The sequence below is a fragment of the Cucumis melo genome, chromosome 2, assembly GCF_025177605.1.
Source record: "Cucumis melo cultivar AY chromosome 2, USDA_Cmelo_AY_1.0, whole genome shotgun sequence".
Taxonomy (NCBI): domain Eukaryota; kingdom Viridiplantae; phylum Streptophyta; class Magnoliopsida; order Cucurbitales; family Cucurbitaceae; genus Cucumis; species Cucumis melo.
The window spans coordinates 19,798,274-19,826,224 of NC_066858.1; the positions used below are offsets into that span (position 1 = coordinate 19,798,274).

Genomic DNA, 27,951 nt, shown 5'->3' on the forward strand with positions numbered 1-27,951 from the left:
ATATGGAATATAAGACTGATGATTGTTCAAGTAGTAGTATATCGGAAGACGGGAATTGATCAATTCAAATACCCTGATAAAGCAATACATCACCACATAATTTGGTATCACATGATGATATTTGAAATTAGAAGTTTGGAACAATACATCACCAGGTTGTGACAAGCAAGCTTTCAGTGAAGAAGAAGCTAATTGAGCTAAAAGTAACTTATCAATCTGTCATTGAAGACCTTTGGCAGTTGGCACACACTGGTCACCCCAAGAGAAATTCAAAATGATAATACCTTCTATCCAGTAGTGTATGACATGATGCGTGTAACAACAGATGGAATGTCGTGCTTACCTTTTCCTCTAACCAACATCAGACTGGAGAGATTCAAGTCAAGCTTCCTTTTGTCAGGAGGGTGTATGATGTTATGGAAGCTCGACATACTTGCCCTTGCACCACATCCTTTGTTTCCCCCTTCACTTCACAGTTTTCTCATTCATAGCCTATTTATGTGGCTTTCCAACACCAGAGTCTAATTCTATAAATCAATTACTTTTCATCTGGAAAACTCGATTATACCATACTAAGTGAAGAATCATGTGAAATAAGTCATACTTCACTGGAATTTTGTGCCAAATGAAATGCTTTTGCACCATTTTCAGCCTTGCATGCTGATAGTAAATGGTAAGTTTTGGTCAAGATCATCATCATCATCATCATCATCATCATCATCATCATCATCATCATCATCATCATCATCATCATCATCATCATCATCATCATCATCATCATCATCATCATCATCATCATCATCATCATCATCATCATCATCATCATCATCATCATCATCATCATCATCATCATCATCATCATCATCATCATCATCATCATCATCATCATCATCATCATCATCATCATCATCATCATCATCATCATCATCATCATCATCATCATCATCATCATTTATTTATTTATTTATTTATTTATTTATTTATTTTTCAATTTCTATAATTGCGCAAAATGTATGAAGAATTCATTTGTTTTTTGCCATATGGATATAAAAGTTTGAGACAGGAAAGAATAATGTTCATTTATGGATTTTATGGTTCTTGGCTTGCAACTAGTATGTTACATTTTTTTATTAGTAAAATAATTTCATTTTTCCTCACTTAGGTGACTTTTTTTGCTTTTTCGAACTTCTGTCAATCTATAAAGTATCATGCTGTGTAAGTTTCATTATCATCTAATTTTAACATTTACGAATAGTGATAGACTAAATTAAAAACTATAAGAGGATAAGATAGAAAACTAGGACTTCTCAATTTAAGCCATTAAAGATTTGCTTATGTGTTGTATGCCAATGATGATATTTTCTTGTGCTATGGTTCTCAGGAAAAAACAAGGATTATTTAGATCAATATATTGTCTACTCGATTTTTTGGGTTGAATTTGATAGAAGAGGAACTATAAGAGATCTTTGATAGCAACACTTCCCAATCCTCATGGTAAGAAAGTTTTGAAACTTACTTATTTTGCAACTGGATTTTATATATTATTTGGATTTTTGGAGTATGTAAAATTTTAAAGTATTTGTTATTTGTTACATTGTTTGTTGTTTTCTCATAACATTGGTTGCAACTTTTGTTCTTGGAATAACTTTGAGAATGATGTTAACTTAATTTATCATGAACTCCGTTAGAGATCAAATAATGTGAGTTAATATATTGCATATGAAACAATAATTGTATAACTTACGTAGTTTGCTATTCATTATTAGGGCTTTCGAACTTACAAGAAAGAAGAAGCCCCTATGGAGGGTAATCAAGATATAGGGGTGGGGATTTAGTAAAAGAAAGACGTAAGCGTGCTTTATGTTTTGTAACATAATTTAACTATTTTATTTTAGGAATCATGATAACATGTACTTATGAATGTTGCTTTGACTATCCTGCAGTGGTAGCCATTGAAAATATATTTTGTGCAATCCACTTAGACATATGTTTTAGGAATCATGTTGACATGTATTTAGAAATTTGATACTTTGTTATGTTGGCTATTCTGCAGTTATGGTAGTCATTGAAAAGTTATTTTGTTCAATCCGCTTAGACATATGTTATAGGAATCATGTTGCTTTGTATTTACTTTGGAGGAGGGGGGCTAAGGGTAAGTTTATGCTAAGTTTCAACTTGATGCAAACTAGAACATTGCTCGGTCTGTAAAATATTGAATCGAAACTTACATTTGCAACATTTATATACTATGCTTATGCAGGCTTATGTAGTCGGTGCTTTTTTTTTTAATATTTTGCATTCCTTATGGGTCTTTTATTAAAAACCTTGGATGTATGAACTTTGGACGCTTATTTTGAAAAGTTTATTGGTCTGCTTATTAAGAAGGTGATTTTTGTTTGACGTGTACTTAATGTTTATGTTTATGCTTATGCTTATGCATTTTCCGTAATGAATGTTGGCTAAGGTTCATTTTCTTCAAACTTGCAGGTAGTTGAAGAATCCATGGACCATGGTATCGATCAAGTTCTCATTTATGCATCAGTTTGATTAGATTAGGTCACACATACATACAATATTACAGTAAATTTATCTTTTTTATTATTGTAAAATCTTTACCAATAATGTAAGTTATATTTTTTATTATCAATATAATATCTTTCCAAACATATATGGGTAATGCTGAAATTTAGTATTTGATTTTTTTGAAAGAAGAAGTATATGACAGAAAAATATGTGTTGCGAAAATGAAGAATAACGACACCAAACATGTATCGACATATAAGCCTTTATTAAACAGAAATAGTGTTGTTAAAGCACATTTCTTGATAACAATTTTGTGTAACGAAATATTTACAACGACAATATATAATTGTCGAGTTATATTGAAAGGTGACACACTTAAAGCGTCGTTATAAGAGTATTAATGACAATATATTGGTGTCGAGTGATAGATAACGGTGACACATTTAAATTGTCAATGTAATAGTATTAATGACAACATATTTGTGTCTAGTGACAGATTACGGTGACACATTTAAAGTGTCAATGTAAGGGTATTAATGACAATATATTTGTGTCAAGGTTTAAATTACGGTGACATATTTAAAGTGTCAATATAAGGTTATTAATGACAATAAATTTGTGTCGAGTAATAGATAACGGTAACACATTTAAAACGTCAATCTAAGAGTATTAATGACAATATATTAGTGTCAAGGTATAGATAACGGTGACACATGATTTGCGTCAATATAAGGGTATTGATGACAATATATTGGTATCGAGTTATAGATAACGATGACATATTTATTGCGTCAAGGTAAAGATATTAATGACTCAATTTTGGTGTCATCTAAGCATATTTAATGACACGTTTTTCAAAGTGTCGTTAGCATTTCTTGACAGTGGCTTCAATGATGCCAAAATTGTGTCGTTGAAAGTCTTTATGATGCAAACCTTGTGTCGTTAAAACCCAAATTTGTAGTAGTGGTGTGTTATCTTTTCCTATGTTACTTTCTCTTTGTTGCATTTGTTAATTGTCTTGTTACAAAATTAGATCCATCATTATATTGTTAGTCAACCCTTGTTGTTTTCTCAATTAATACCAAAGCGAGTTCATGTGCATTAGCAATGAATACAATCAAGAAAAACAGATCAACTATTAGACCTCTTGTGTTTGATGGGACGAACTATGCATATTGGGAAGCTAGATAACTGCTTTTCTCAAGTCAATTGACAACAAGACCTGGAAAGCTATTGTAACTGAATGGTCTCACATCCCACTGTAACCACTGTTGAAGGTGTTTAATCTCCTAAACCTAAGAAGGATTGTAAGATGTTGAAGATAATGCTGCTCTTGGAACTCTCATGCTCTAAATGCTCATTTTAATGGAGTTAATCAGAATATCTTCAAACTCATAATCACATGTGTCTCGACAGCAAATGATTGGAAGATTCTTGAAGTTGCTCATAGAGAAACCTCCAAAGTCAAGATCTCTCATCTTCAATCTAAACTTCTTAATTTAAGGCTCTAAAAATGAGGAGGATGAGTCTATTGTTGAGTATAATGTGAAACTTCTTGACATTGCAAATGAATCTTTTTCTTTTAAGAGAAAAATTGTCGGATGAAATACTTGTGAGGAAAGTTCTTCGATCCTTTCCAAAGAGATTCAATATGAAAGTGACAGCTAATGAAGAAGCCAATGATATATCCAAAATGAAACTTGATGAACTTTTTGGATCATTACACACGTTTAAATTATCCCTAGATGAGAATGTTGGTTTAGAGGGAAAAGGGTTGGCTTTGCATAGTCTTCTGAAGGTTCTCAAAACTGCAAAGATAAAGAAGTTGATGATGGTCTAGCTGAATCTCTAGTTCTGTTAACTAAACAATTCACTAGAGCCGTAAAAAGGTTTAATGAACGTCTTGCGAATTATGGAATGTCTTATGCTAGAAAAAGGAATACTCACAACAATACTAATGTGACAAGAAGTTACTTTCAATTAAAAGGAAGAAGAGAAATGATAGAAACAATGAAGTTGTCCAGAGCATAAGTGCACGAGATTTCAAGTGTAAAGAGTGTGGAGGTTTTGGATACTATCAAGTCGAGTGTCCTAATTTCCTAAGACGTCAAAGGAAAGGGTTTACTACATTGTTAGATGATGATTTTGTCTATAGCTATGACTCTGGTGATGAAGTTTGTGCATTGGTTGCTTATATATATACGAAAGTTTATGTCACACCCCCTTCCAGACCACCTACTCTCAATCCGAAAGATGACGTGAAGTCAATCGATATCATTCATGTTTTGAAACAACACCCAACTGGCCCTTAACTACTAACTTTTAACATAATAATGAAGCTTAACACTTTTAGAATTTAATTAGTGGGTCAAAACTAACTTATAGATTAAAGAAATTTTTATTACACAATCTAGGAAACAAGTTAGACTATATGTCATTAATTACATATCAATGCTAGAAGAACAAAACAAAAGCCAAAACAACTTGACTAACTTAACTTAAGACATGACGTAGCTTTATCTTGAAGTACTAACCACTAAGTAAACAAAAGCTAACAACAACTGGCACAACAGACTGATGACAACAGGTGAGGTATGTGGATCACAATCTCTTCTTAGAAAGTGGAAAACATTTGGAAAGGGTGAGCTAAATAGCCTAGTGAGTGATGGCTTTATTAAAACATGCTTTCAGAACAGTAAAGCTTTAAAGATTAATTCTTAATATAAATAATTATCAAACTTAAACAATTTATTTTAAACTTTCTCTTCCTGTTGCTATAAATAATGGGTTCATGCTATGCAATAAGAGTTGGGACAATTTGAAAGAAAAAAGTATGGACTTTGGTTCTTTATCTTGCAGATGCAAACATCATTGGAACTAAATGGATATTTAAGAACAAAACAAATGAATATGGTGTGGTTACTCGCAATAAGGCTAGGTTGGTTGACCAAGGATATGCTTAGATCGAAGGAATAGATTTTGATGAAATATTTGCTCCTGTCACTCCTTTGGAAGTCATCAAATTACTCCTAAGGCTTTCTTGCTGTCTAGAATTCAAGTTGTTTCATATGAATGTTAAATGTGCATTATACTCTTGAATGGTTATTTGCAAGAGGATATTTTGGTTACTCAACCAAAAGGTTTTATTGATCCACATCACCCAGGTCACGTCTATAAACTTCAAAAAGCTCTTTGTAGGCTTAACAAGCACCTCGGGCCTGGTATGACAAACTTGCTAGTAAGAGCTTAAAAGGTTTAGGAACATTATCTTTTAGGCAATGAATTCATTTTATATTCTGACCATATCTATCTCTCAAATATTTGCAAACCCAAAAAACTATTAGTAGGATGCATGCTAGATAACTTTCTTTTATCCATCATTTCCATTTCGTAATAAAACATAAAGATGGTAGTATCAATGTAGTGGCAGATGCTTTTAGTAGAAGAGTGTAGCTTTCGACTCACTGTTGACGTACTCACTGTTTTAAAGACTCAAGTTGTAGCTTTCGACTCCTTACCAAATCTTTACAAAGATGACCCAGATATTGACAATATTTGGTCTTTATGTGTTGATCATGTAAATTGTAAAGATTTCCATTTGACTAATGAATTTCTTTTCAAGAATAACCTTCTTTGTATCCCTAGAACATCATTCCATGAGGCTTTGATTAAAAAACTTCATAGCAATGGCCTTGTGGGACACTTTGGCATTGACAAGACCTATCAACTCCTTAGTGAAAGGTACTATTGGCCTTAACTGCCTAGGGATGTCATGAAGTTTGTCAAACACCATTTTACATGCCAAACTACTAAGGGACAACAACAGAATACGGGTCTTTTACATCCCACTACCTATTCCTAAAGGTATTTGGAAATGTTTGTCCATGGACTTCATCCTAGGCCTTCCAAAAACGCAAAAGGTGTATGATTCCGTACTTGTAATAGTTGATTGTTTGAGCAAAATGTCTCACTTTTTATCTTATACGAAAACTTTAGATGTCGTTTATGTAGCTAACATATTGTTTAAAGAAATTGTACGCTCATTGACTTAGAGATCCCAAATTTAAAATTTTGGGTGAGCTTAATATGAAAAATATTTCATGTCTACTATATTTAGGCCTTGGGATTAGTCACTAATGATCACTTGTTATACTAATTGATTACCTATACTCTCTTACGTTAAAAGTTTCAAATTTCCATGCCTCGCTCATATTACTTGTACTAAAAAAAATTGATTAATAATTTCAACATTCTTACTCAATACTTAAATCCATTGTTATAACTAGAACATAACCTAACATTACTATCAACATGAGTTTAGCTTTATTGACATATGTATATTTTCAAAAATAAGATATCTCAAGTTCAAATCTCTCCACCCTTAAGTTGTACTTAAAAAATCTTTTTTAAGAAATAACCTTATGAAAAATATTTGGATACGCATTTATAAAACTCATCTAAGTTCTCAACTACAAATTGTCATTTTATAAATTTAATATTTTTTCCTTTGTGATGGATAAAGATGGATCCAACCATGCTAGTTCTAAAAGTTAAACATTCAAATTCTCTCTCCCTTTTAACTAAAAATGGAAAAGATCAAATGAACAATCATAATAAGGTTTCTATAAAAATAAAATATAAAAAATACCTGAAATAAGGTAGAATCATTTTGTATAACCAAACCAATTTCCTTCCCTTATTCAAGATTTGTACATACTACATTCTCAACAAATATACTCCCCAGTAACAAAACTGTCATCTTAAATACCTAATTCATGGCCTATCTAAGGCGGCAAGGCCTGAGCATGATCAAATCTTTTTATGTGAAAAGAATGTTTGTTCTTGACATGGTAATATATGACTAAACTATATATCTTGTGGGTCAATGGGACCTCACTGTTTGAGCTCCACAGCTTGTCAATACAGTGTCTTTCTAGTTTTCTACCCACTTCATCTTCTATATCATTGATAATTGCCTAATTGCCCTTGTTCAACCCATAACCAAAGTTTGCCAATGTTAGTTGCTTTTGATCTGAAACACTCTTGTGTACCAAATAGAATGAAGGATCATATGAAACGCGTCGTATTTCGCAGGCTTCTCATGCCAAAGAAAATGTTGTTGCACCATTTTCACTCTTGAATGCATTGCACGGTAGTTCTCCTCTGGGATTGAGAGGAGAATGTCTCTCAAATTCGGTATCTCTCTCTCTTTAACAAAAACCGAGAACGATTTCCAATTCAATACTTCGAAAAAGGGAGGAACATAATTATCTGATATGATCACTGGGATGCACTCGTTAAGAATCGCTTCAATTACTCGAGGACTATGAACTTGGTAACCTCGAGCACATATGCAGTACTTACTGCTCTTCATTTGCTCCATGTAGGCATTTTTCCCTTCAATACTATTTGGCATTGGGCCAACAATCATCATGTCAGGTTCTTTGTTTTCCCAGTAGTGTAAAAGAATTGACCGGAGATAACCGTGCATGCTGCCTGCAAAGAAGGCCAATGTGGTCCTTTCAGAAGGAGGTTTCCCTCCAATTTCGGTTATAAGGTCTTCCGTTGAATGTACAAATGTCACTGGTAAACTGGTGTCTTTCCCAATTTCGAAGTCTCCAGCAGCATTGGCATTGCAAAGCGCTCTGATGCAATTCTTCACCAAACGTTTAGTGAGCTTTGGGGCCTGAAATTGATCATGTCAGTCAAAATAAATAAAAGTGCATCAGAAAACACAACTAGAATTGGAGTTGATAACAAAATTAAAGCGATAGTGTCAATAAGAAAGGGAAGCCATTTTCATCTAGCCTACTGTTGGATTCACATAAACATTCATATCAGTGATATCACATAATGAATTGAAGCAAAATTTATATGATTAGCGAAAACCAAAAAAGGCAGAAAGAGTAGTCAATAGTACAACTTCAAACTACATCAAGCTATTGCGTTAGAATGTCTACCCAGTCATGACAGGCAACTAAAAAATGGTCTGATCCTCCATTTTTGTTCCAAAAACGATACTTCTTACCAATTACATCAACGTAGTTCTTGAGAGGTTTCTGTAGATCCCTCTTGTTGCGGAATTTATTTCCAAATGCAGACCTTAAAAACTGTGAACTGAAAGGCAAATAAAATAAATGAGCTTTCTCAGGGTCCTTCACAACAAACTTTTTGTTATCTTCCAGCAATTTCATAAACCATCCTTCTGAGGCGTAGATTCCAGTCAATATAGGTTGATGGAAAATGGGTTTTTCTCCTTCATCATATATATAGACTTTAAGCATTTTTTCCATCAACTCATAACTCCTGCAAAGATGACATGCTATGAGCTTCGCCATAGTAAACTGTGATTGGTATTTTGTTAAGGTAACAGGGAATGAGCAAATATAATCAAAGGTGTTATTGTTAGACCTCCTCCTATTAAGTTTGTATATAAGAGAAGAAATAAAAAATAAAATACTGTTAGTAGGTTAGGCAGTTAGGAGTTTGTTAGAATCAATCGGTTATGGGGTTGGTATAAATACGGTTAGTAAGATGGGAAAGAGTATGAGAAAATTGAGTAAAGAAATGGCTGTTGATTCTAGAAAGCACAACAGAGATTGTAACAATTCTATACTGAAATATAGTCATTTTCATACCAAGGCTGGAGTTCCATCATTTTGGTATAAGAGCTTTCGAAATCTGGGAAGCAAAATGGTGCAAACAAGGATTGAAGAGAGGCTGGAGCAGATCGATCAAGAAATTCTCGCAATGAAGAAAGAAATAATGAAAGTGCCGGCGATCGAATCAAGCTTAAACGAAATATCAAGAAATTTGGAGCTGATGCGACTGCAATCCGATAAACAACAGATGTTGTTGCTAGTTATGGAATCAGTGACGCACGAATCAGTATCTACGAAAGGAAAAGAGAAAGAAGCGTCAACCAGCAAATCGGCCGATATTGAAGGAATCGCCGAAAATGGCCGAAATGAAAGAAAAACCGAGAACGATGACACTACGACAGACCGGAGCAAATTTAAAAAGGTTGAAATGCCAGTTTTCTCAGGCGAAGATCCCGATTCATGGCTATTTCAAGCTGAAAGGTACTTTCAAATTCACAAACTCATTGAATCCGAAAAGATGCTCGTTTCTACTATAAGTTTCGATGGCCCGGCCCTAAATTGGTATCGATCGCAAGAAGAAAGGGATAAGTTTCTTAGTTGGGCTAATCTGAAGGAAAGGTTGTTAATCCGCTTCAGATCGAGCAGAGATGGAACTCTGTTAGGTAAATTTCTCCGAATTAAGCAAGAAACAACTGTCGAAGAATACCGAAATCTATTTGATAAGCTGGTGGCACCGCTATCTGAAGTACAAGAAGATGTAGTTGAAGACACTTTCATGAATGGACTGCTGCCTTGGATTAGAGCAGAGGTTGCATTCTGTCATCCGAAAGGATTATCAGAAATGATGCAAGTAGCTCAATTAGTCGAGAATAGAGAGATCATTCGAAACGAAGCGAAATTGAATAATACTTTTGGCGTGAAAAATTCTTCTCAATCTTCAGCCGTAAATAAAAATGCGGTAACAAACACTCCAACGGGAAACAAAGAGAATACTACATTTCCCATTCAAACAGTAACTTTACGAAGCTCTAACGCCAATGAAGTTAAAAAAGAGACGAATTATTGAAGACTTCCCGATGCGGAATTCCAGGCGAGAAAAGAAAAAGGACTCTGTTTCCGTTGTAATGAAAAATACTCCGCAGATCATAAGTGCAAGATGAAAGAATTACGTGAATTGAGGATGTTTGTAGTGGCTGGAGAAAACGAGGAATATGAAATAATCGAAGAAAAGGAACCAGCTGTAAAAGAGTGAACATCATCAGAGGTGAAGGAGAGTAATCAAACTGTGATAGAACTGTCAATCAATTCAGTGGTTGGGTTAAACGATCCGGGTACAATGAAGGTAAAAGGGAGAATCAATAATAAGGAGATAATAGTGATGATCGATTGTGGAGCAACGCATAACTTCATCTCAGAAAAACTGGTTAAATCTCTCCCAATAACCATCAAGGAAACAGCTCACTATGGGGTAATCCTTGGTTCCAGTACAGCAATACAAGGGAAGGGAGTTTGCGAATCAGTGGAAATTCAACTGGCTGATTTGAAGGTAACGGAAGACTTTTTGCCTCTTGAATTAGGAGGAGTAGATGCCATTTTGGGAATGCAATGGTTGCACGCCCTAGGAGTGACTATTGTAGATTGGAAGAATCTCACCTTTTCTTTCACTTGCAATGGTAAAAGTGTTTGTATCAAGGGTGATCCCAGCTTAACCAAAACTCGGATTAGTCTCAAAAGCATGTTGAAAACATGGGATGATCAAGATGAAGGGTATTTGATCGAATGTAGAGCCATTGAGGTAAAAGAAGACAGGAAACAACAGATTGTTGAGAAACAAGAATCACCCTGGGCAACTAACTCAATACAAAACGTACTCAAAGGGTTTGATGATGTGTTTACTTGGCCAGAAAAACTGCCACAAAGGAGGGAAATTGAGCATCAAATTCACCTCAAAGAAGGTACTGACCCCATTAATGTTAGACCGTATAGATATGGTTTCCACCAAAAGACAGAAATGGAGAAATTAGTGGAAGAAATGCTGATGTCAAAGGTAATCCGCCCAAGTAAAAGCCCATTCTCCAGCCCGGTATTGCTTGTTAAAAAAAAATGGTAGTTGGAGATTTTGTGTAGACTACAGAGCAATCAATAATGTCACAATTCCGGACAAATTTCCAATACCAGTTGTGGAAGAGCTTTTTGATGAATTGAATGGAGCTAGCTTATTCTCCAAAATAGACCTTAAATCGGGGTATCATCAAATAAGAATGGTGGAGAAGGATATTCCGAAAACAGCATTTAGAACTCATGAGGGACACTATGAGTTCCTTGTCATGCCGTTTGGATTAACTAATGCTCCAGCCACCTTCCAACCCTTAATGAATACTGTTTTCAAACCTTATTTGAGGAAGTTTGTTTTGGTGTTTTTCGATGACATATTAGTCTACAGCAAGAACGAAGATGACCATATAGTTCATTTGGGGAAAGTCCTTTCTTCCTTAAGGGAACACTCATTATATGCCAATAAGAAGAAGTGCAGCTTTGCACAACTGAAGGTTGAGTATCTCGGACATATCATATCAGGAAAAGGAGTTGAGGTAGATCCCGAAAAGATTCGTTCTATTGCTGCTTGGCCAACAACGACGAATGTTAGAGAAACCCAGGGGTTTCTTGGATTAACCGGCTATAATAGGCGCTTTGTTAAACATTATGGTTCTATAGCGGCACCATTGACCCAGTTGCTCAAGAAAGGAGGTTTTACGTGGAATAAAGAGGCCGAGGAGGCATTTGAACAATTAAAGGGTGCCATGATCTCATTGCCGGTATTAGCTCTCCCAAACTTTGAACAACCATTTGAAATAGAAACGGATGCTTCGGGAGTTGGAGTAGGCGCGGTATTGACACAGATGAACAAGCCTATTGCATTTTATAGTCATACATTGGCTATGAGGGATAGGGCAAAACCAGTGTATGAAAGAGAGTTCATGGCTGTAGTGCTTGCAGTCCAACGTTGGCGCCCATATCTCTTGGGAACGAAATCTGTGGTTAAAACAAATCAGAAATCATTGAAGTTTGAACAAAGAACAATTCAGCCACAATATCAGAAATGGGTAGCTAAATTGCTCGGATATTCGTTTGAAGTGGTATATAAACCCAGTTTAGAAAACAAGGCAGCTGACGCATTGTCAAGAAAACCTATGGAGATAATGAATTGTGGAATGTCAGTCCCTACCTTGGTGGATCCGACTACTATCAAAGAAGAAGTAGAAAAGGATGAAATGTTACAGAAGACTATTACAACGGAGCAAACCGATACAACTAAGAAGAGTCTTAAATTCTAAAAAAAATGGTATGTGGCATTATAAGGATCGCTTGGTTTTGTCGAAGACTTCAAAATTAATCCCAACTATGCTACACACCTTTCACGACTCAGTAGTGGGAGTACATTCAGGATTCTTACGAACTTACAAGAGATTAGCAAGTGAATTATATTGGCCGGGGATGAAAAGAGATGTTCAGAAATACTGTGAACAATGCGTAGTTTGTCAACGAAACAAGACCGTGGCTTTATCTCCAGCGGGCCTCCTAACTCCTCTAGAAATTCCCCAGCAAGTTTGGAGCGACATCTCTATGGACTTTGTTGAAGGATTACCTAAGACTAAGGGATTTGAAGTGGTGTTAGTAGTGGTTGATCGGCTAAGTAAATACAGTCACTTTATACCGCTCAAACACCCCTATACAGCTAAAACAGTAGCAGAAGCATTTGTTAAAGAAATTGTTCGGCTGCATGGATTTCCCTCATCAATTGGCTCAAATAGAGATAGAGTTTTTCTCAGCAATTTTTGGAAGGAGATGTTTAGATTAGCAGGAACAAAGTTGAATAAGAGTACCGCATACCATCCACAATCGGATGGCCAAACGAAAGTGGTAAACAGAGGGCTTGAGACCTATTTGCGCTGTTTTTGTAGTGAGAAGCCAAGGGAATGGGTATGGTGGTTACCATGGGCTGAGTATTGGTACAAGACTACCTTTCAACGCTCATTAGGTGTGTCACCTTTTCAAGCGTTATATGGTCGAAAACCTCCATCATTGATATCATATGGGATCAAAGCTACATCTAATTAACATTGGCCGAACAACTGAGTGAAAGAGATACTGTTTTAGCTGCCCTTCGAGATCATTTGTTGTTGGCACAGCAACAAATGAAACAGTACGCTGATATGAAAAGAAGACATGTGGAATACGATGTAAGTGATTGGGTCTTTTTGAAAATAAGGCCATATAGACAACTTTCTTTGAGAAATAAACGAAATGAAAAGTTATCCCCCAAGTTCTTTGGCCCCTATGAGATTGTTGATAGGGTGGGAACAGTGGCATACAAGTTAAACTTACCAGCTACTACTTCAATACACCCTGTTTTTCATGTTTCGCAACTAAAGAAATTTGTGGGAGACAAAGCTGGGGTACAGCCAACTATTCAATTTATCAATGAGAATTTGGAATGGCAAGCTCAACCAGAAGAGGCTGTGAAATACCAAACAAACAGTAAGGGGGATTGGGAAGTCCTAATCTGATGGAAAGATTTACCCAAACATGAAGCTTCATGGGAGTATTATGATGAAATTCAACGTTTGTATCCTACTTTTCACCTTGAGGACAAGGTCAATTTAAAAGGGGAGGGTAATGTTAGACCTCCTCCTATTAAGTTTGTATATAAGAGAAGAAATAAAAAATAAAATACTGTTAGTAGGTTAGGCAGTTAGGAGTTTGTTAGAACCAATCGGTTATGGGGTTAGTATAAATACGGTTAGTAAGATGGGAAAGAGTATGAGAAAATTGAGTAAAGAAATGGCTGTTGATTCTAGAGAAGAACAACAGAGATTGTAACAACTCTATACTGAAATATAGTCAATTTCATACCAAGGGTGGAGTTCCATCAGTTATCTTCTACTCTTAATACAAGTTAATTGAGATAAAGTAAAACAAGCTTGGTAATTAGATATAATTAAGAACCTTTAAGACTGATACAGGAATGAGATTTAGGTAGAAATTTTTAGGATAGGGAGAACTTTTGATAGAAACAGAATATATTAGCCTCTCTTTCAACTGCAAAATATATAACCCCCAAAAAACGTCAAAAATGTGCTTCCTTTTCCCCATAGAGAACCATATATTCAGGGATAGTCTTCACTGTTTTCAATTCTAAAATCCAAGTTAAATATAGGTGGCATTGGGCAGAATCAAGAATGTTAAGTACAACATTGTCTCCAACAAACATATGAATATGCAAGAACAATGAAACAAAAATATTGTCATGTATACTGTTAGCATAGAATTACCTTGTAAACATTGAAATGTTTCTGAAAACAGAAGCACTAATGTCTGGAGTGCTCCTTAACGCAGAAGCATTTTCAATCTCCAGTCTTGCATTAAGTAGTTCTCGGTCGCGCTGGGATGTCTGCCTACACTGCAACCTCTGCTACCAGCGCAACAAGTGAAAATTTTAGAACTCCAGATGGTTTCAATTACTCAAATGTGGAACCTCGAAATGTAATCCATACCTTCGAACAAGCAGACTTGTGAGCCCTTGATAACTTTGAGTATATTTGAGATATGGATATAAATGGCCCATTCAATGTTGATACGTCAGGCCCGACCATTCTATCTTTGAAGACAAATAAACCTTTCTTCACTAGCTCAATCCTATCATTGTTTTCTAATTCTTCACTAATGTTTTTTATCTTCTCTTTTTGGTCAGAAGATGTGTTAGGAATCACAGAAATGTCAGAATATGTTTGATCAACCTTTTTAATGCTATTGTTCATAGTTCCTTCGGATTGATTTGGAACAACCATAATTTGGTTTCTAACTTCATTCATCCCTGGACTGCTATTGGCTTTAGCTTCATCAGCTGTCATGTTACTATTCTCTAAAACTCCCTTCATCCGGGGATTGTAACTTAATTCTGCATTTGTTTCACTTTTAGCAGTATCTTTATTCAAGAATTCTGATGTCAAATCAACTACTTCATCTCTTACTCCTTTGTTACTATCATAATCAAACTTTTTCTTTGTATCCAATTTGTTAATACCCGAATCGATTGGATGAAATCTACAAAGTCCAGCATTGTTCAAATGACAGACATTCTGAACCACCATAAAAGTTGAGGCCTTATCCCCAAACGATAGGGATAATTTTTTTGTATAACGAAACACAGAATATTGAAAAGCAAATAGAATAAGAAGAATCATAAATGTAATAATGAACACCCGCCTCCGGATCTCCATATTGCCAAAAACCTAATCAATTACCAAATGGATATTCCAAATCTCATGATCGAAAGAAACATAGCTTCATGAAATTGCCACAAAAAGACACAAATTCCTCTATTCCCAGATAGAAATTGCAAACTCTAGTCATGAATCCCCATCGCATCGATTGTGAACTTGGTTTTTATAATTATATCTGAAATCTGAAATCAGTGTGTCCATTACATGGTAACAAGCAGGAAAAAAGGATTACATGAATGTGTAAAGTGCTTTTGACCAAGGAAAAGGTAGGTCCAATGATTTTAGGATGAGAATATAGTGTAGATGATGACAAGAGAGGAAAAGAACCGGAGTGAGGAGCATCTTACAAGTTCGTTAATGGCGGAAAGTGGATGGGTTGGCCTGCCATTTCAAATAGATTGTAGCAGCAATCATTGCAAGGTTTTTTACAGGGCAAACGGTGGGGCTGAGGTGAGCCTTAGATCAAGTACTAGTTCAAGAATCAATCATTTCCGGTCGGAAATCTTGAATCATCGATGACATTGAGGTTGATTTGAAGTTTTGATTAAAAAGGAATTTGTTCTTTTCTAACAATCCAATCCGAAACACAAATGAATTGCCCAAAAGGTTTATCACCTGACTTTTGAGTGAGGATATATTTTTTAAAAAATATAATAAAGCATTAAAATATATATTTGATAGATGATCGCTTAGATCTGTATACAATTTATTTTTTCGTAATATATTTGGTACACGATCCTCAGATTTGGCGACAATTTACTTTTTCAATTTTATCATTTAATTTCCTTTAGATTTGTCATTATTTTTTTACATGATCGTTTACCTTTTTTTACACCAATCATTTATATTTGGCTACTCCAATTTAAATGATTTTTTTCAAAATATTTTATACTTGATTTTTTAGATTTTGCTATTTCTATCCAAATCCTCGTTTTTTCCGGTCTTTTTTATTTATTATTCGATCTTGAATAACAAAAGAAGAAAGTTTGAAAAAAAATACACGATGAACTAAATAACATTTTGAAAAAAAAAGAAAACAAATAGACAGGATGGAAGAAAAGAAAAAAAACTTCTATATTTATTACATGATTTTGAACAACTAAATAAGAATGTTTGAAAAAAATAATACCCAATGAACCAAAAAGAAGAAAAGGAGCAAATAAAGATGGAAGGAATGAAAAAAAAAAGAAAATAAGAAAGACAATGTAACAAATAAATAGGAGAAGAAAGACGGCAAGACAAATCTGAAATATTTAAAAAATGTGCGAACTGCGGATCCTGAACCTGACAACCATTGGAAGAAAAAGAGACAGTGAAGCCAAGGTCGCATAATTGACCAACAGATACTAGATTAAAAGTTAAGTTTGGGACACAGTAAGTGTGAGGAAGATTCAAACTAGGGGTATTGATGGTGCCCATGTGAGTGATATTCATACAATTGCCGTCAGCAGCATAAATGGGAGGTAAAGATTTAGTAGGACTAGGAGTGTTCATAAGAGAGTAATCAGATGTCATATGATTGCAACAGCCAGAGTCAAGAAGCCATCGATTACCTGGTGAGACGACAAGTGCAGAGGAAGGTGATGAAATCAACTGATTTAGTAAACTTTGAAGATCACTTATCTGAAACTGGGGGATGGTGGATTTATCCGGAGCAACAGTAGCAGCAGAGGAGTTACTGGGTTTAGTAAAGTTCTTTGCTCTTGTAGAATAGTTGCGAGGTCGAGGTGGTTTTATGGGGCAATTATCCAGGATGTGGCCTGGCTTATGGCAGTACCTGCATTCTATTTTAGGACAATTAATAAATTTATGACCAGTGAGCTTACAATTTTTACAAAATGTGCTTGATGCTCCAGGTGGTGAATAGGTGCTGGCAAGAACAGCATCAGAATGTTTAGAGAGATTGATGCCAAGACGTCTTTCTTCAAATAATATTTCTTGGATAGCGGCATCTAATGAGGGCAGGGGGCTGCGGTGTAATAAGGCAGCTCTAACAGATTCATATTCTGGACGAAGTCCCATAAGGACTTTAATAAGACGAAGATGATCTTTACTGATGGTGGCTTGATCAAGTTGAGTCCATATAGGTTGAAGCACGGCTAGATACTCATTAACCGATTGACCAGCTTCTTGATTAAGATTAACAAGGCTATTGTGCAACTGATAGTAATGCGCTAATCCGACGGACTTGAATCGCGTGGACAAAAAATTCCATAACTCCTTAGCGTTTTCAAAAGCATCAAATTGTGTGTGGATAGCAGGGATTGACGTGTTACTAAGCCAGGTAATAATTTGATGATTTTTGCTGTCCCATTCTTCAAGGCGTTCTATAAATTTGCTATCATCTTCCTTGTCTTGTTTGGTTGGTTTGGTAATATCTCCCGTGACAATGCGCCATAATTTTCGTCCAATTAAGAAGCTTTTCATTTGATTGGCCCATGTAATATAATTAGAGCCATCAAGAATTGTGCTAATCGGACGAGCAATTTCACTCTTCTCCATCTACTCACAAGAGAAAAAAAACCAAGTCAGCGAACGACAATAATTAAATAAATAATAAAAAAGGGGATTTTCGGGTCGGGTTTCAGATTGGGCTGGGGCGGGTTCGGGTTAGGGTGACTGGGCGCGCGTTGGGGCTGGGTTCGGGTCAGGTAACAGGAGATGGTTTCGGGTCGGTTTTCGGCGTGACTGGGCGCGCGTTGGGGCTGGGTTCGGGTTCGGGTAACAGGAGATGTTTTCGGGTCGGTTTTCGGCGTAAGGAAAGCAAGAGATGGAGCGGGTTTCGGATTCGGGTCTTCACGGAGATGGAGAGCACGCTCGGATTTCGGGTGAGGAGACGGCGTCGCACGCTTGGCTTTCGGGTCTGTGAGGAGACGGCGAAGACGAAACGCGAAGAGATCTGGTGGAGTGGGTTTCGGCTTTCGGCTTCCACGGAGATCGGAGCGTCGACGGAGGTCAGAGACTGTTTGACTGGGAGTGGGTTTCTCGGAGATCGGCTCGTACTAGTACAAACTGGGTTTCGGCTTTCGGCTTCCACGGAGATCGGAGCGTCGACGGAGGTCAGAGACTGTTTGACTGGGAGTGGGTTTCTCGGAGATCGACTCGTACTAGCACGGACTGGCTCGGCTTCACAGATCTGGAAGGAGTAGAGACAACGCGGGCGACAGATGGGTGTTGGCGGCGGCGAACGTGGGCGTCGGATGAGTTGCGGCGGCGGCGGCGGTTTGAACAGTAACCTAGGTTAACTTTGGCTCTGATACCATGTCAATTTATTTAGATGAATATTCTTGTATATATTTACATCAAGGAAAAAGGGGTATAAATACAAGGTTGAATGGAATGAAAAAAGCAACAAATAATACAAGATAATACAAAATAAAATAAGATAATATCTTCAATTTTCTTAAGGACAAAATATACATTAATAAGTAATTTTTTCTATTTGAAAATAGAAAAATGGTTATTTACTGATTTATTTATTATTTTGAAGTTTTTTGTTTTTATTATAATTTTTCTGGAAATGTTCAATAAAATTGATATTTTGCTATTTCTATCAAAATTTGAATAAAATTATTACGACATGAATCAATATTTTAAATCTGGATTAAAACTGCTTTTCCTTTTTCTTGTTTGCCCTCCTCCCTCTTTGAAGTTTTTGATGCTCCCTACTCAATACTTGGTATGTTCTAAAGAAATGATAACTTAAGAAAATGTAAACAGAGAAAAAATTCAACACACAAGAGACCAACCAAGAATCGACGTATATGCAATGGGACGGTTCTGTAATTTCACTTCCGCAAGCAATTGAGTTTTTAAAATATAGAGGTTAAATTTTATTTTAGAGAAAATTGTAGGATGACTCGTTTGACAAGGTCGAAATTGGACCCACTTTTTTAAAAATTAAGTTTTAGAACCTTTTGCTTTCATAATCAAGAAGTGAAATTACCAAATAGGTTTCTTTGAGGTTGATACTTGGGTATTGTTCTAATTGTTCAAAAATATTCTTAAACTACCGATAATGACTCAAAAAACAGTGAAAGTTTTGTTTCACAAATATCCATGAACTATTGAAAATTTTCATAAATATCCTTAAACTAAAAAAATAAAAAATACTCTTATTAATTCAATTTTTACACCAAATTTTTTAACAAACTTTGTGACTAACAAATTTCATTTATTTTATTTTTAATTTATTTAAAGATTTTAACTGACCGCAAGATACTAGGAAATACGATCATTTTCGATTGTTGTTTCTCACAATTTTATTCTTGATTATAGCATGCAGATGTTAGTATTTATATGTGGGTTCTGTCAAGTTGTAGGTTTGGTTTTTGTGTGCTTGTTAGAGAGTTCATGATATATATTTTGTATGTGCAGTGAGCAAATAGAGAGCCAAAGTAAAGAAATCACATGTGTTAGGGAAGTGTAGTAAGAAAAGTGATATTGAAGTATCATATCTCAGGGGAGCCTCTATAATGTGATATGAAACTGAACCAGAAAGCAATCCTGTGAGATCCCTTAGTAAATCTGGATTGTTGTATAAGTTTGCTTAGTATCTTCAGGATATTAATTTTGAGAAGAAACTTGTACTTATGAACTTTTTTAACATTCAATATATGATCTCTTCAATCTAGTTCAAGACCCCCAATTATAGGTGTAGTTGCACTAAACAAGGTTACCTACGTGTTTGTGTTATGTTTTTTTTTTTTTTTGTCTTGTTACTCATTTTGTTTTCTCGATTATTAGCTTTAGTGTAATATTGATTTTCCAAATTTAGTTTGTGCTATTTTTCAAAAACCATTGTTTTAATTTACATCGATATATCAATATTTTTCACATTTTCACGGGTTCAATATCAATAGAAGGGGAGAATCGATATTTCTACTACATCATAGAAAAATCCACGAACCACAAAACATAAACATAAAAATGACACTAATATAAATAATAGACAAATTTATTTATTTTAAAACAATAAAATATATATTTACTAATTATTTTTTTTAATTTTATGTTTTTATGATTTTTCAAAAATTCTGTCTATTATAATAATAAAGGAAAATGTTACTTCTGAATTGATCTCATCCTTTAAAAAAAATTCTTTGTTGAGTAATAACTTAATTCTTTACTAAAATACTATTTATTATAAATATCAATAACCCATCGTTCTCAGTTACGAAAAAAAATTTGGCTATTCTATTAGTTCATGAATTCGGACATGAATTCTATCTCAAAGAATAGGGAGATAGGAAAGAAATGCATATAGTAATGGAGATTAGAATTAGACTAATTTATTCATATAAATGAAAAAATGGATTTTTCCTATTTTTTCAAAAAACTTCATTTCTTTCTGATTCTGAATTGCTTCAAAAAAAAATTGATTCAGACCATCTCTTTCGCGATCGTATCGGTCGATACTTTAACCCTTTAAATAGATTAAAATATACTAATGGAATTTTCTCTAGAATATCTACCTAAATGGAAATTTCAAGTAAAATTAAGACTTCGGTATATTTAATGTCGATATTTTAAACCTTAGTTAAAGTACGAAATTCCACAAAATCTTTATAAATTAGAAAATAAAAATTATCCTTTAAAACATACTAAAACATTAATCAGTTGGATAAAAAAATCTCACACGCATATTAATATTCAAATACATTTTTTTATATGACAATTAACTGGATGTTAATTACAACAATAACTATTGAGATTGATTGTGCTTGCGATCTATCATTCTATGTTAATAGTCAAATAAAGTTTTGGTTGGTAAGAAAATCTGTCTAAATTTTGGATCAATGAGATTGTTTTTAAAAAATTTTTAAGCTCATGTATAAAACTTTTCAATAATTCAAAAAATTGTAATGGATAGTCTTTTGAGAATATAATATAGCAAATATAACACATTGTTTTTAGAATTTTGCAAATATAACAAAATTCTCACTTTTTAAAATACTCTCCATCTTAAAATTGTTATTATTCTCAAACTACCATTTAATAATTTATTTCTTCTCTTCTTTTTAATGCCCTAATCATCTCCTATTTATTCCCACTTTTAAGGCCTAATCATCCTTTCTTATACAGGAAAACCGATATGTTCTTCCTATCTTAATCTTGATTTTAGGATATCAATGGTACATTAATTGCAATAATAAAATAATGGTTGTTGATCAGAGTAATTTAATTTTGTTTGTGATTTTTCTTTACTTTCTTTGATATGCATTTTGAGTTTAATCTGATTTCAAATGATTTTGTTTTATTTTTTTAACATTGGTTTTGTTTTGATTTTGCTTTGTTCTCAGTTTTGTATATGTTGTGATGTACTTATATTGTATGTATTAGTTGGTTGATATACTTACTACGTAATTTTCATTTTTTCAAATTTTATGCAATTCATTATAGTATTATTAGATATATGAATGATATAACACAGAGTATCATTATCAAGTATATCAACATTATATTATTAAAGCATATCATCATGTAAGTAAAGTGAATCATTATCAAGTATATGAATCAAGTTTACCAAGTGTATATCAACAGTGTATCAAGTGTATAAGTAGGACTTCTAGCACATCAAATGTATTTAATCAATAAAGTGCATCAATGAAGAATACCAAGTGTGTGTATCTGCAGTTCATCAGGTGTATCAAACATATCATGTGCACCAAACGTATCAAATTTGTTGAGTGTACCAATGAAGCATAACAAGTTTATTAGTAATGCATTAAGTGTATCAAACTTATCAGTGAAATCCTTAAAAGGTATCAAGTATATCAAGACCTAAAAGTATAAGTGTATCAAGACCTAAAAATATCAAGTATATAAAAAATAATCAAGTGTAATAAAGAGTATTAGGTGTATCAAGGTGTTTCAAGTGTATTAAATGGTATTGAGTGTATCAAAGAGTATCATATCATGATGTATCAAGGTCCAAATATTATTAAGAAGTATCAAATGTATATCAAGTGTATCAAAGAGTATCAGGTGTATCAAGAGATATTTAGGCATGTCAAGTGTGTATTAACTGTGTATCAAGTGTATCAAATGTATATCAGTGTAATAAGGGCATTTGTAACATTTTACGACTTGTATATGTGGGTTGGGATTTGTTTTTGCTATTTTTGCAAACAATATATTTGTGTGCTATGGATTTAATTATTATAACTTGTTTTGCCATTTTTTTTCGAATGTCCCTAGTTTTTAATCAAAATTTTAAGTGTTTCCATCCGAAACTAATCTCAAGAGTATCCTTTAATTACCTTTTTAAAAGTTCTGGAGTATTTTTTTTATACAAATTACGAAGTTAAAGAGACATTTGGACAAAATGATTGACCTATAATGTCACTTCATGATGGATAATGAAGCAAAACATAAAACTTATGTTTTTGAGATCCTATTTCATTCGGAGTTGGGTTTGGTTCATAGTACCCAAAAAAAAAACCCAAATTTGGGAGTGGTACAAAGAAGAAATTTCCATAATCAGAATCCATACAGAGTTTGTTTATTATTCAAAATCCAAATGTAAGTATTATAAGTACAATGTAACTCAAATCAATTGAAAACAGAACAAATATTTTATAATAAGTATATCCTAAAGTTGGATTTTACTTGGCTCAAGAAATTATTAAAATAATATTGACTGGATGGGATATATTTAATTTGCACCAGAAAATTAATGAACACGAAATAGTAATTTAGTATAATATGCCTTTTGTAAACTCAGTTATAACCATTTCTTTCGATTTTTGTATTGTTTGTTCTTGTTCCTACACATTTTGATTCCCTCGTCCATCTCCTTTAACTTTCCCATTCACTCCATTTGCACCCTCTTTTCCAACAATTCTCCTCCAAAACCAATGATTCTCCCACAACAAATACACTTCTTCGATGGGAACCTGTTTAGTTTCTGGCAACAAGAAGAAAATGAAGCTGCTCATAATTACAATCAATCCAGCGAACAACAGGAAGATTCCGTACCGGAGATGGCACATAGCTGCAAGGAAACACTGCGCTATCAAAGCCGTGAAAAGCATGTTGACACACACCACCATACTCTGCCCGGCTGATCTCGTTTCTAATGGAAATAGCTCGCTCGGCACCAGCCAACCAAGCGGCCCCCATGACCTTCCATAAGCCAACACAAATATGCATATCACTATCACAAGGAAGATTCCAATTCCTTTTGGAAGCTCCTCCCCTTGTCCAAACTTAAGGGCTAATGTCACAGCTACTGCGATCTGTAGAAACATATCATAGTGTGAGGACCTATTCCTGTTAATTATGATACATCACGTTAAAAATGAAAGTTGATTTAAAGGAGATGTGAAGTTATGAAGTTACCAAGCAACATATCATTTCGGCTCCGGCTTCAAGGAAGAAAGCTCTTCTTCCAAACTTATCAACCAAAAGCATCGAAATGAAAGTAGCAACAACAAGGGCACCACTTGTGATGGTAGATGAATAAAGGGCTGCATCAGAACCAAATCCCAAACTTTGGAACATTACAGGAGCATAGAACAGAATGGAGTTCATGCCAGTGAGTTGTTGAAATGCAGGAATTCCCAATGCACCAATCACGAGCTGGGGTCGGTTTTTTCGCTTCAAGAGGTTCTTGAACGGGTGTTTAATTGCTTGTGCCTCGTTGCTAGCATCAATCAGATCGTCGAACTCGGCATCAACTTTTTTCGTCCCTCGAATTTTCTCTAGCACAGCTCTTCCTTCCTCCATTTTGCCCTGCTCTACCAAACTGTTGGGTGTCTCAGGAAGGAAAAGTCCCCCAATGAACATCAAAGTTGCCGGGACTGTGGCCAGTCCAAGAGACAATCTCCACCCCCATGGATGAATCTTATCAGTTCCATAGTTTATGAAGTTTGCTATCAAAATCCCCAAGCAGGTTGTCAGTTGAAACAGTTGGTTAACCGCTCCTCGGATCTTCGCGGGGGCCATTTCGGATAGATACAATGGCACTGCCTGGAAAAAACATTTGAGGGTTATTTCGGGCAATTTCTCTCTCTCAGACATGAGTTTTAAATGGTTCATGTTAATTCTACATTACGTAATTACATAATTAAGTAGTAGGTTTCTTACTTGGTTGCCGAAACCGATACCTACGCCGAGGAAAATCCGTCCAATGATCAGCATTGCGATGTTAACTGCAGCGGCATTGATGACGCCGCCTAAAAAGAAGCTGATGGATCCGACGAGGATACTTGCTCTTCGGCCTCGATTTCTTGTTACATAAGAAGCAGCAAAAGTGGAGACAAGACCAGCAAAGTATAAAGAGGAAGTGAAAAGTGTGAGAATTTGGTTGTCATATTTACAGTAATCTGTTTCTTTTAGATGAAGCTGCTTTCTTCTGTATACTTTTGGGAAAAATTCCTTCAGAAAATCATCCATAGACGTAACTCCACCTGAATTTTTAACAACATAAAACTCCATCATTCTTTTCCACACATCCTTTTATGTTTGGAAAAGTATTGCAGATGTATACAACTTCTATCTTATTTTTGGAAATTGAATACAGCTCATATTTTTGCCTTTTATAACATAGCAAAAATTAATAATACTTTAATTTTTCATTAAAAAGATTTATCATCTGGTTGGGTGTAGCCCAAATATAGATACAGACACTTGGCATATATCCAAAAAAATTTTGGGATTTTTCAAAATAAAAAAAATTAACAAACTATCTGGCTTCCTAAAATAAAACCACTGCAAATAAAATTAATTAGACTAGATTTTTCTGGAGCGTAATAGTTTTTCAAATGTTCTATTCTTGATAATTTTTTATATCTTACAATGATTTCCTCTTGTTATTAAATGTGTTGAATATTTAGTTAAACAACAAAATAGCAACTTGTTTGAAACTATTTTTTAGATTTTAAAAACTCAACTTGGTATTTGACAACATAGTTAGAAAGTAGCCGACAAAAAATATGAAATTTAGGATTGGGAGGAGTAATTATAAGTTAAATTTTTTAAAATTGCCAATCAATTTTCAAACAAGACTTAACTTTTGGTTTTTATTAATTATTAAATTACCTATAGTATGTATAAAAGGTGAAACTTTTTTCGCTCCATTAAATTACCTTTAAATTTAACCACACCTAAATATACACTTGCAATGTTTACTCTAATTTAAAATTAAATATTATACATGTCATTTGTCTTTTATACTGCTTATAAACAGACTTTTTAATTTTTACCCTTAAGTTGGAAATTGGTAAGTTTTTTTTAAAACTAATAAAACTTTTTTAAAAATTATTTTTAAAACTAAAAAAAAGGGGGAAAAAACACAACAAATAAAATATGATCAAAGGCAACGGGAAATCTTGGTTAAAAGTAATTGAAAAATATGGCATAGGAGATAATACAGTGATTGGGAAATCTTGTATTTAATTTTTCTATCTAAAAAAACTCTAAAATTTTATTAAAAATGGAAATGATTATAAATAGAAAGAAATTGAAGGAAGATTTCAAATTCTACACATTGTAAGTATTAATATACTTCTATAAGTTTTCATTAATATCACTAAAAGTCTATTCGTAATGGAACGGAGATTTTGATATATTTAAAAATATATATATATATATATCCGTAGCGTCATTAGAAAATAGGAGGGGAGACGATTTGACTTCCTTACCAAAGTGTTGGTCAATAATTTTAACGGGAAAATGACTGCGAAAAATGAAATTTAAAATTTATTTTTGTTCACAAATTTATGCACAACTTTAAAATGTTTTATTCTCTCTCCACTGGAGGTTTGGTATCCAATTTGGAGTGAGTTGGATGAGGCAAAAAAACTCAATTACTGAACTCAAATTAAAGTATTTATCTTAATTGAATATATAAAAACAAGTAAATAAATTTTTTACAAATTAACATTTTATGTATGGAGTGATTTGAATGTACCTAAACCAAATGATTTATGTTAAAAGAATATTTGGAACCAACCCAATTCAAACCACCAGAACATCACTTTAAGGACACTTTTGGATAAGAATAATTTTGAGTAGAGAGAAAGGGGAGGAAGAAAAGAAAGCTTTTAACATGCGGTTTGAAAAAGGAAATCATCACAAAAGGGGCTGAATGGAGAAGAAGAAGCGTAAAAGGGGCAGATTGAAACGAAAAAAGAAAATGTGTTTTCTTGACCTGAATATGGGTACTTAGGTAATTTTACTTTGTTGATCACGTCACCTAAGTTCAAATAATACTATTAGTTTTCGTGTTGTACTTTTTCATTTTTTTCACAAAAAGAAAAAGAAAAGAAAAGAAAAAACTTTATAAAAATTTTGGAATTCTTCTGTGGGTGAAAAACATTATTTTAAAACAATGACAGAAATAATGAAAGAAACAAGTAGAAATTTGGAAACGTAAAACAAGAAAGAAAATCACATGGCCATAGATAGCCTAAAAAAAAAAAAAGGTCATATTTTCTCTATCTTTATAAAATTTCGTATTTTTTCATATTAATTTGCGAAACATTTTTAAATATAATATAATAAATTAAAATATTTAAACTATATCAAAATTTTGGATTAATTTTATATACATAGATCCACCTGTAATAATAATAATAATGTGGAATTTAGAAAGGGATTTATGAATTTTTTGTTGTAATATGATAAAAAAGAGTATCTAAAATCTACAGTAATGCTAAAAAATTTCTTCCTTTCTACCCAAAGGAAAGTTCCCAAAAGCAAAAGGAAAAAATTAAAATAAAATAAAAAAGAAAGAAGGAAAAGGAAATCCAGTCTAATGAACACATGTTGAAATTGAACAAGCAGAAATTTTCTAGGTTTTCTTTTGCTTTCTGGTGAAGTAATTGGTTGCTAAAAAAGATTGAGATGAACAAAAACAACCCAGAAAAGAACTCTTCAGGAATTAGAATAAAAAAATAATTCTGTAAGAAAAGAAGAAGAAGATATACCAGAAACTCCAAGATCATAGCCAAACAGCGATCCACCAAGAGCAGCAACAATGCAAGAGGTAATAAAATATGAAGTAATCCGATACTCATAAAGATGAGCTCTCTTCAATGGAGCTCCACCATCTCCAAATCCACCACCAGCCATCTTTAATTTCTCTCTATTTCTTTTTCTCAACCTTCTTCCTCTCTTCTGTTTTCTCCCCAAAAATGTCAGAAAAAGAGAACAGCAGCTGCTACTGCTAATAGTCAAAACTCCAACCACCAATTGCGAATATAAATTATGGACACACACACACACAAAATTAAAAAAAAAAAGAAAAAAAAAACGAAGATTCAAAGGGACAATGGAATCGGGACCATGATTGGCATGTGAAGACAAGAGTTGACTATTTATTTATCTTAAGTTTTTTTTTTTTTTAATTTAAGAAAAGATCTTCCTTTTTCTTATCTTATTTATAAAAGTGAACAAACCTTGGGTTACCCCCACCTAAATGATGACCAAAATTAGGAAACACAGCTGTGTTTTTGCAACCCATTACTGGATGATGAAACTGACGAGCTGTTTTGAGTAAGATCTCCACTTTTTATTCCCTATAACTTCGCTAACTT

At 34.0% G+C, this 27,951-nt stretch overlaps 2 protein-coding genes across 2 annotated transcripts; both read right to left on the bottom strand.

The window, feature by feature from the left end:
• Nucleotides 1-7,161: 7,161 nt before the first annotated feature.
• On the bottom strand, nucleotides 7,162-16,010 carry LOC103503066 (probable glycosyltransferase At3g07620). Its single transcript, XM_008467240.3, has 4 exons — nucleotides 14,681-16,010; nucleotides 14,459-14,595; nucleotides 8,484-8,829; nucleotides 7,162-8,209 (listed from the first exon to the last, which is right to left on the bottom strand). The coding sequence occupies exons 1-4, from the start codon at nucleotides 15,404-15,406 to the stop codon at nucleotides 7,541-7,543; spliced, it is 1,878 nt and encodes a 625-aa protein (XP_008465462.1). The 5' UTR covers nucleotides 15,407-16,010; the 3' UTR covers nucleotides 7,162-7,540.
• A 7,074-nt stretch (nucleotides 16,011-23,084) lies between these two features.
• LOC103503067 (sugar transport protein 14-like) lies at nucleotides 23,085-27,906 on the bottom strand. Its single transcript, XM_008467241.3, has 4 exons — nucleotides 27,343-27,906; nucleotides 24,500-24,822; nucleotides 23,753-24,382; nucleotides 23,085-23,649 (listed from the first exon to the last, which is right to left on the bottom strand). The coding sequence occupies exons 1-4, from the start codon at nucleotides 27,485-27,487 to the stop codon at nucleotides 23,179-23,181; spliced, it is 1,569 nt and encodes a 522-aa protein (XP_008465463.1). The 5' UTR covers nucleotides 27,488-27,906; the 3' UTR covers nucleotides 23,085-23,178.
• Nucleotides 27,907-27,951: the final 45 nt, after the last annotated feature.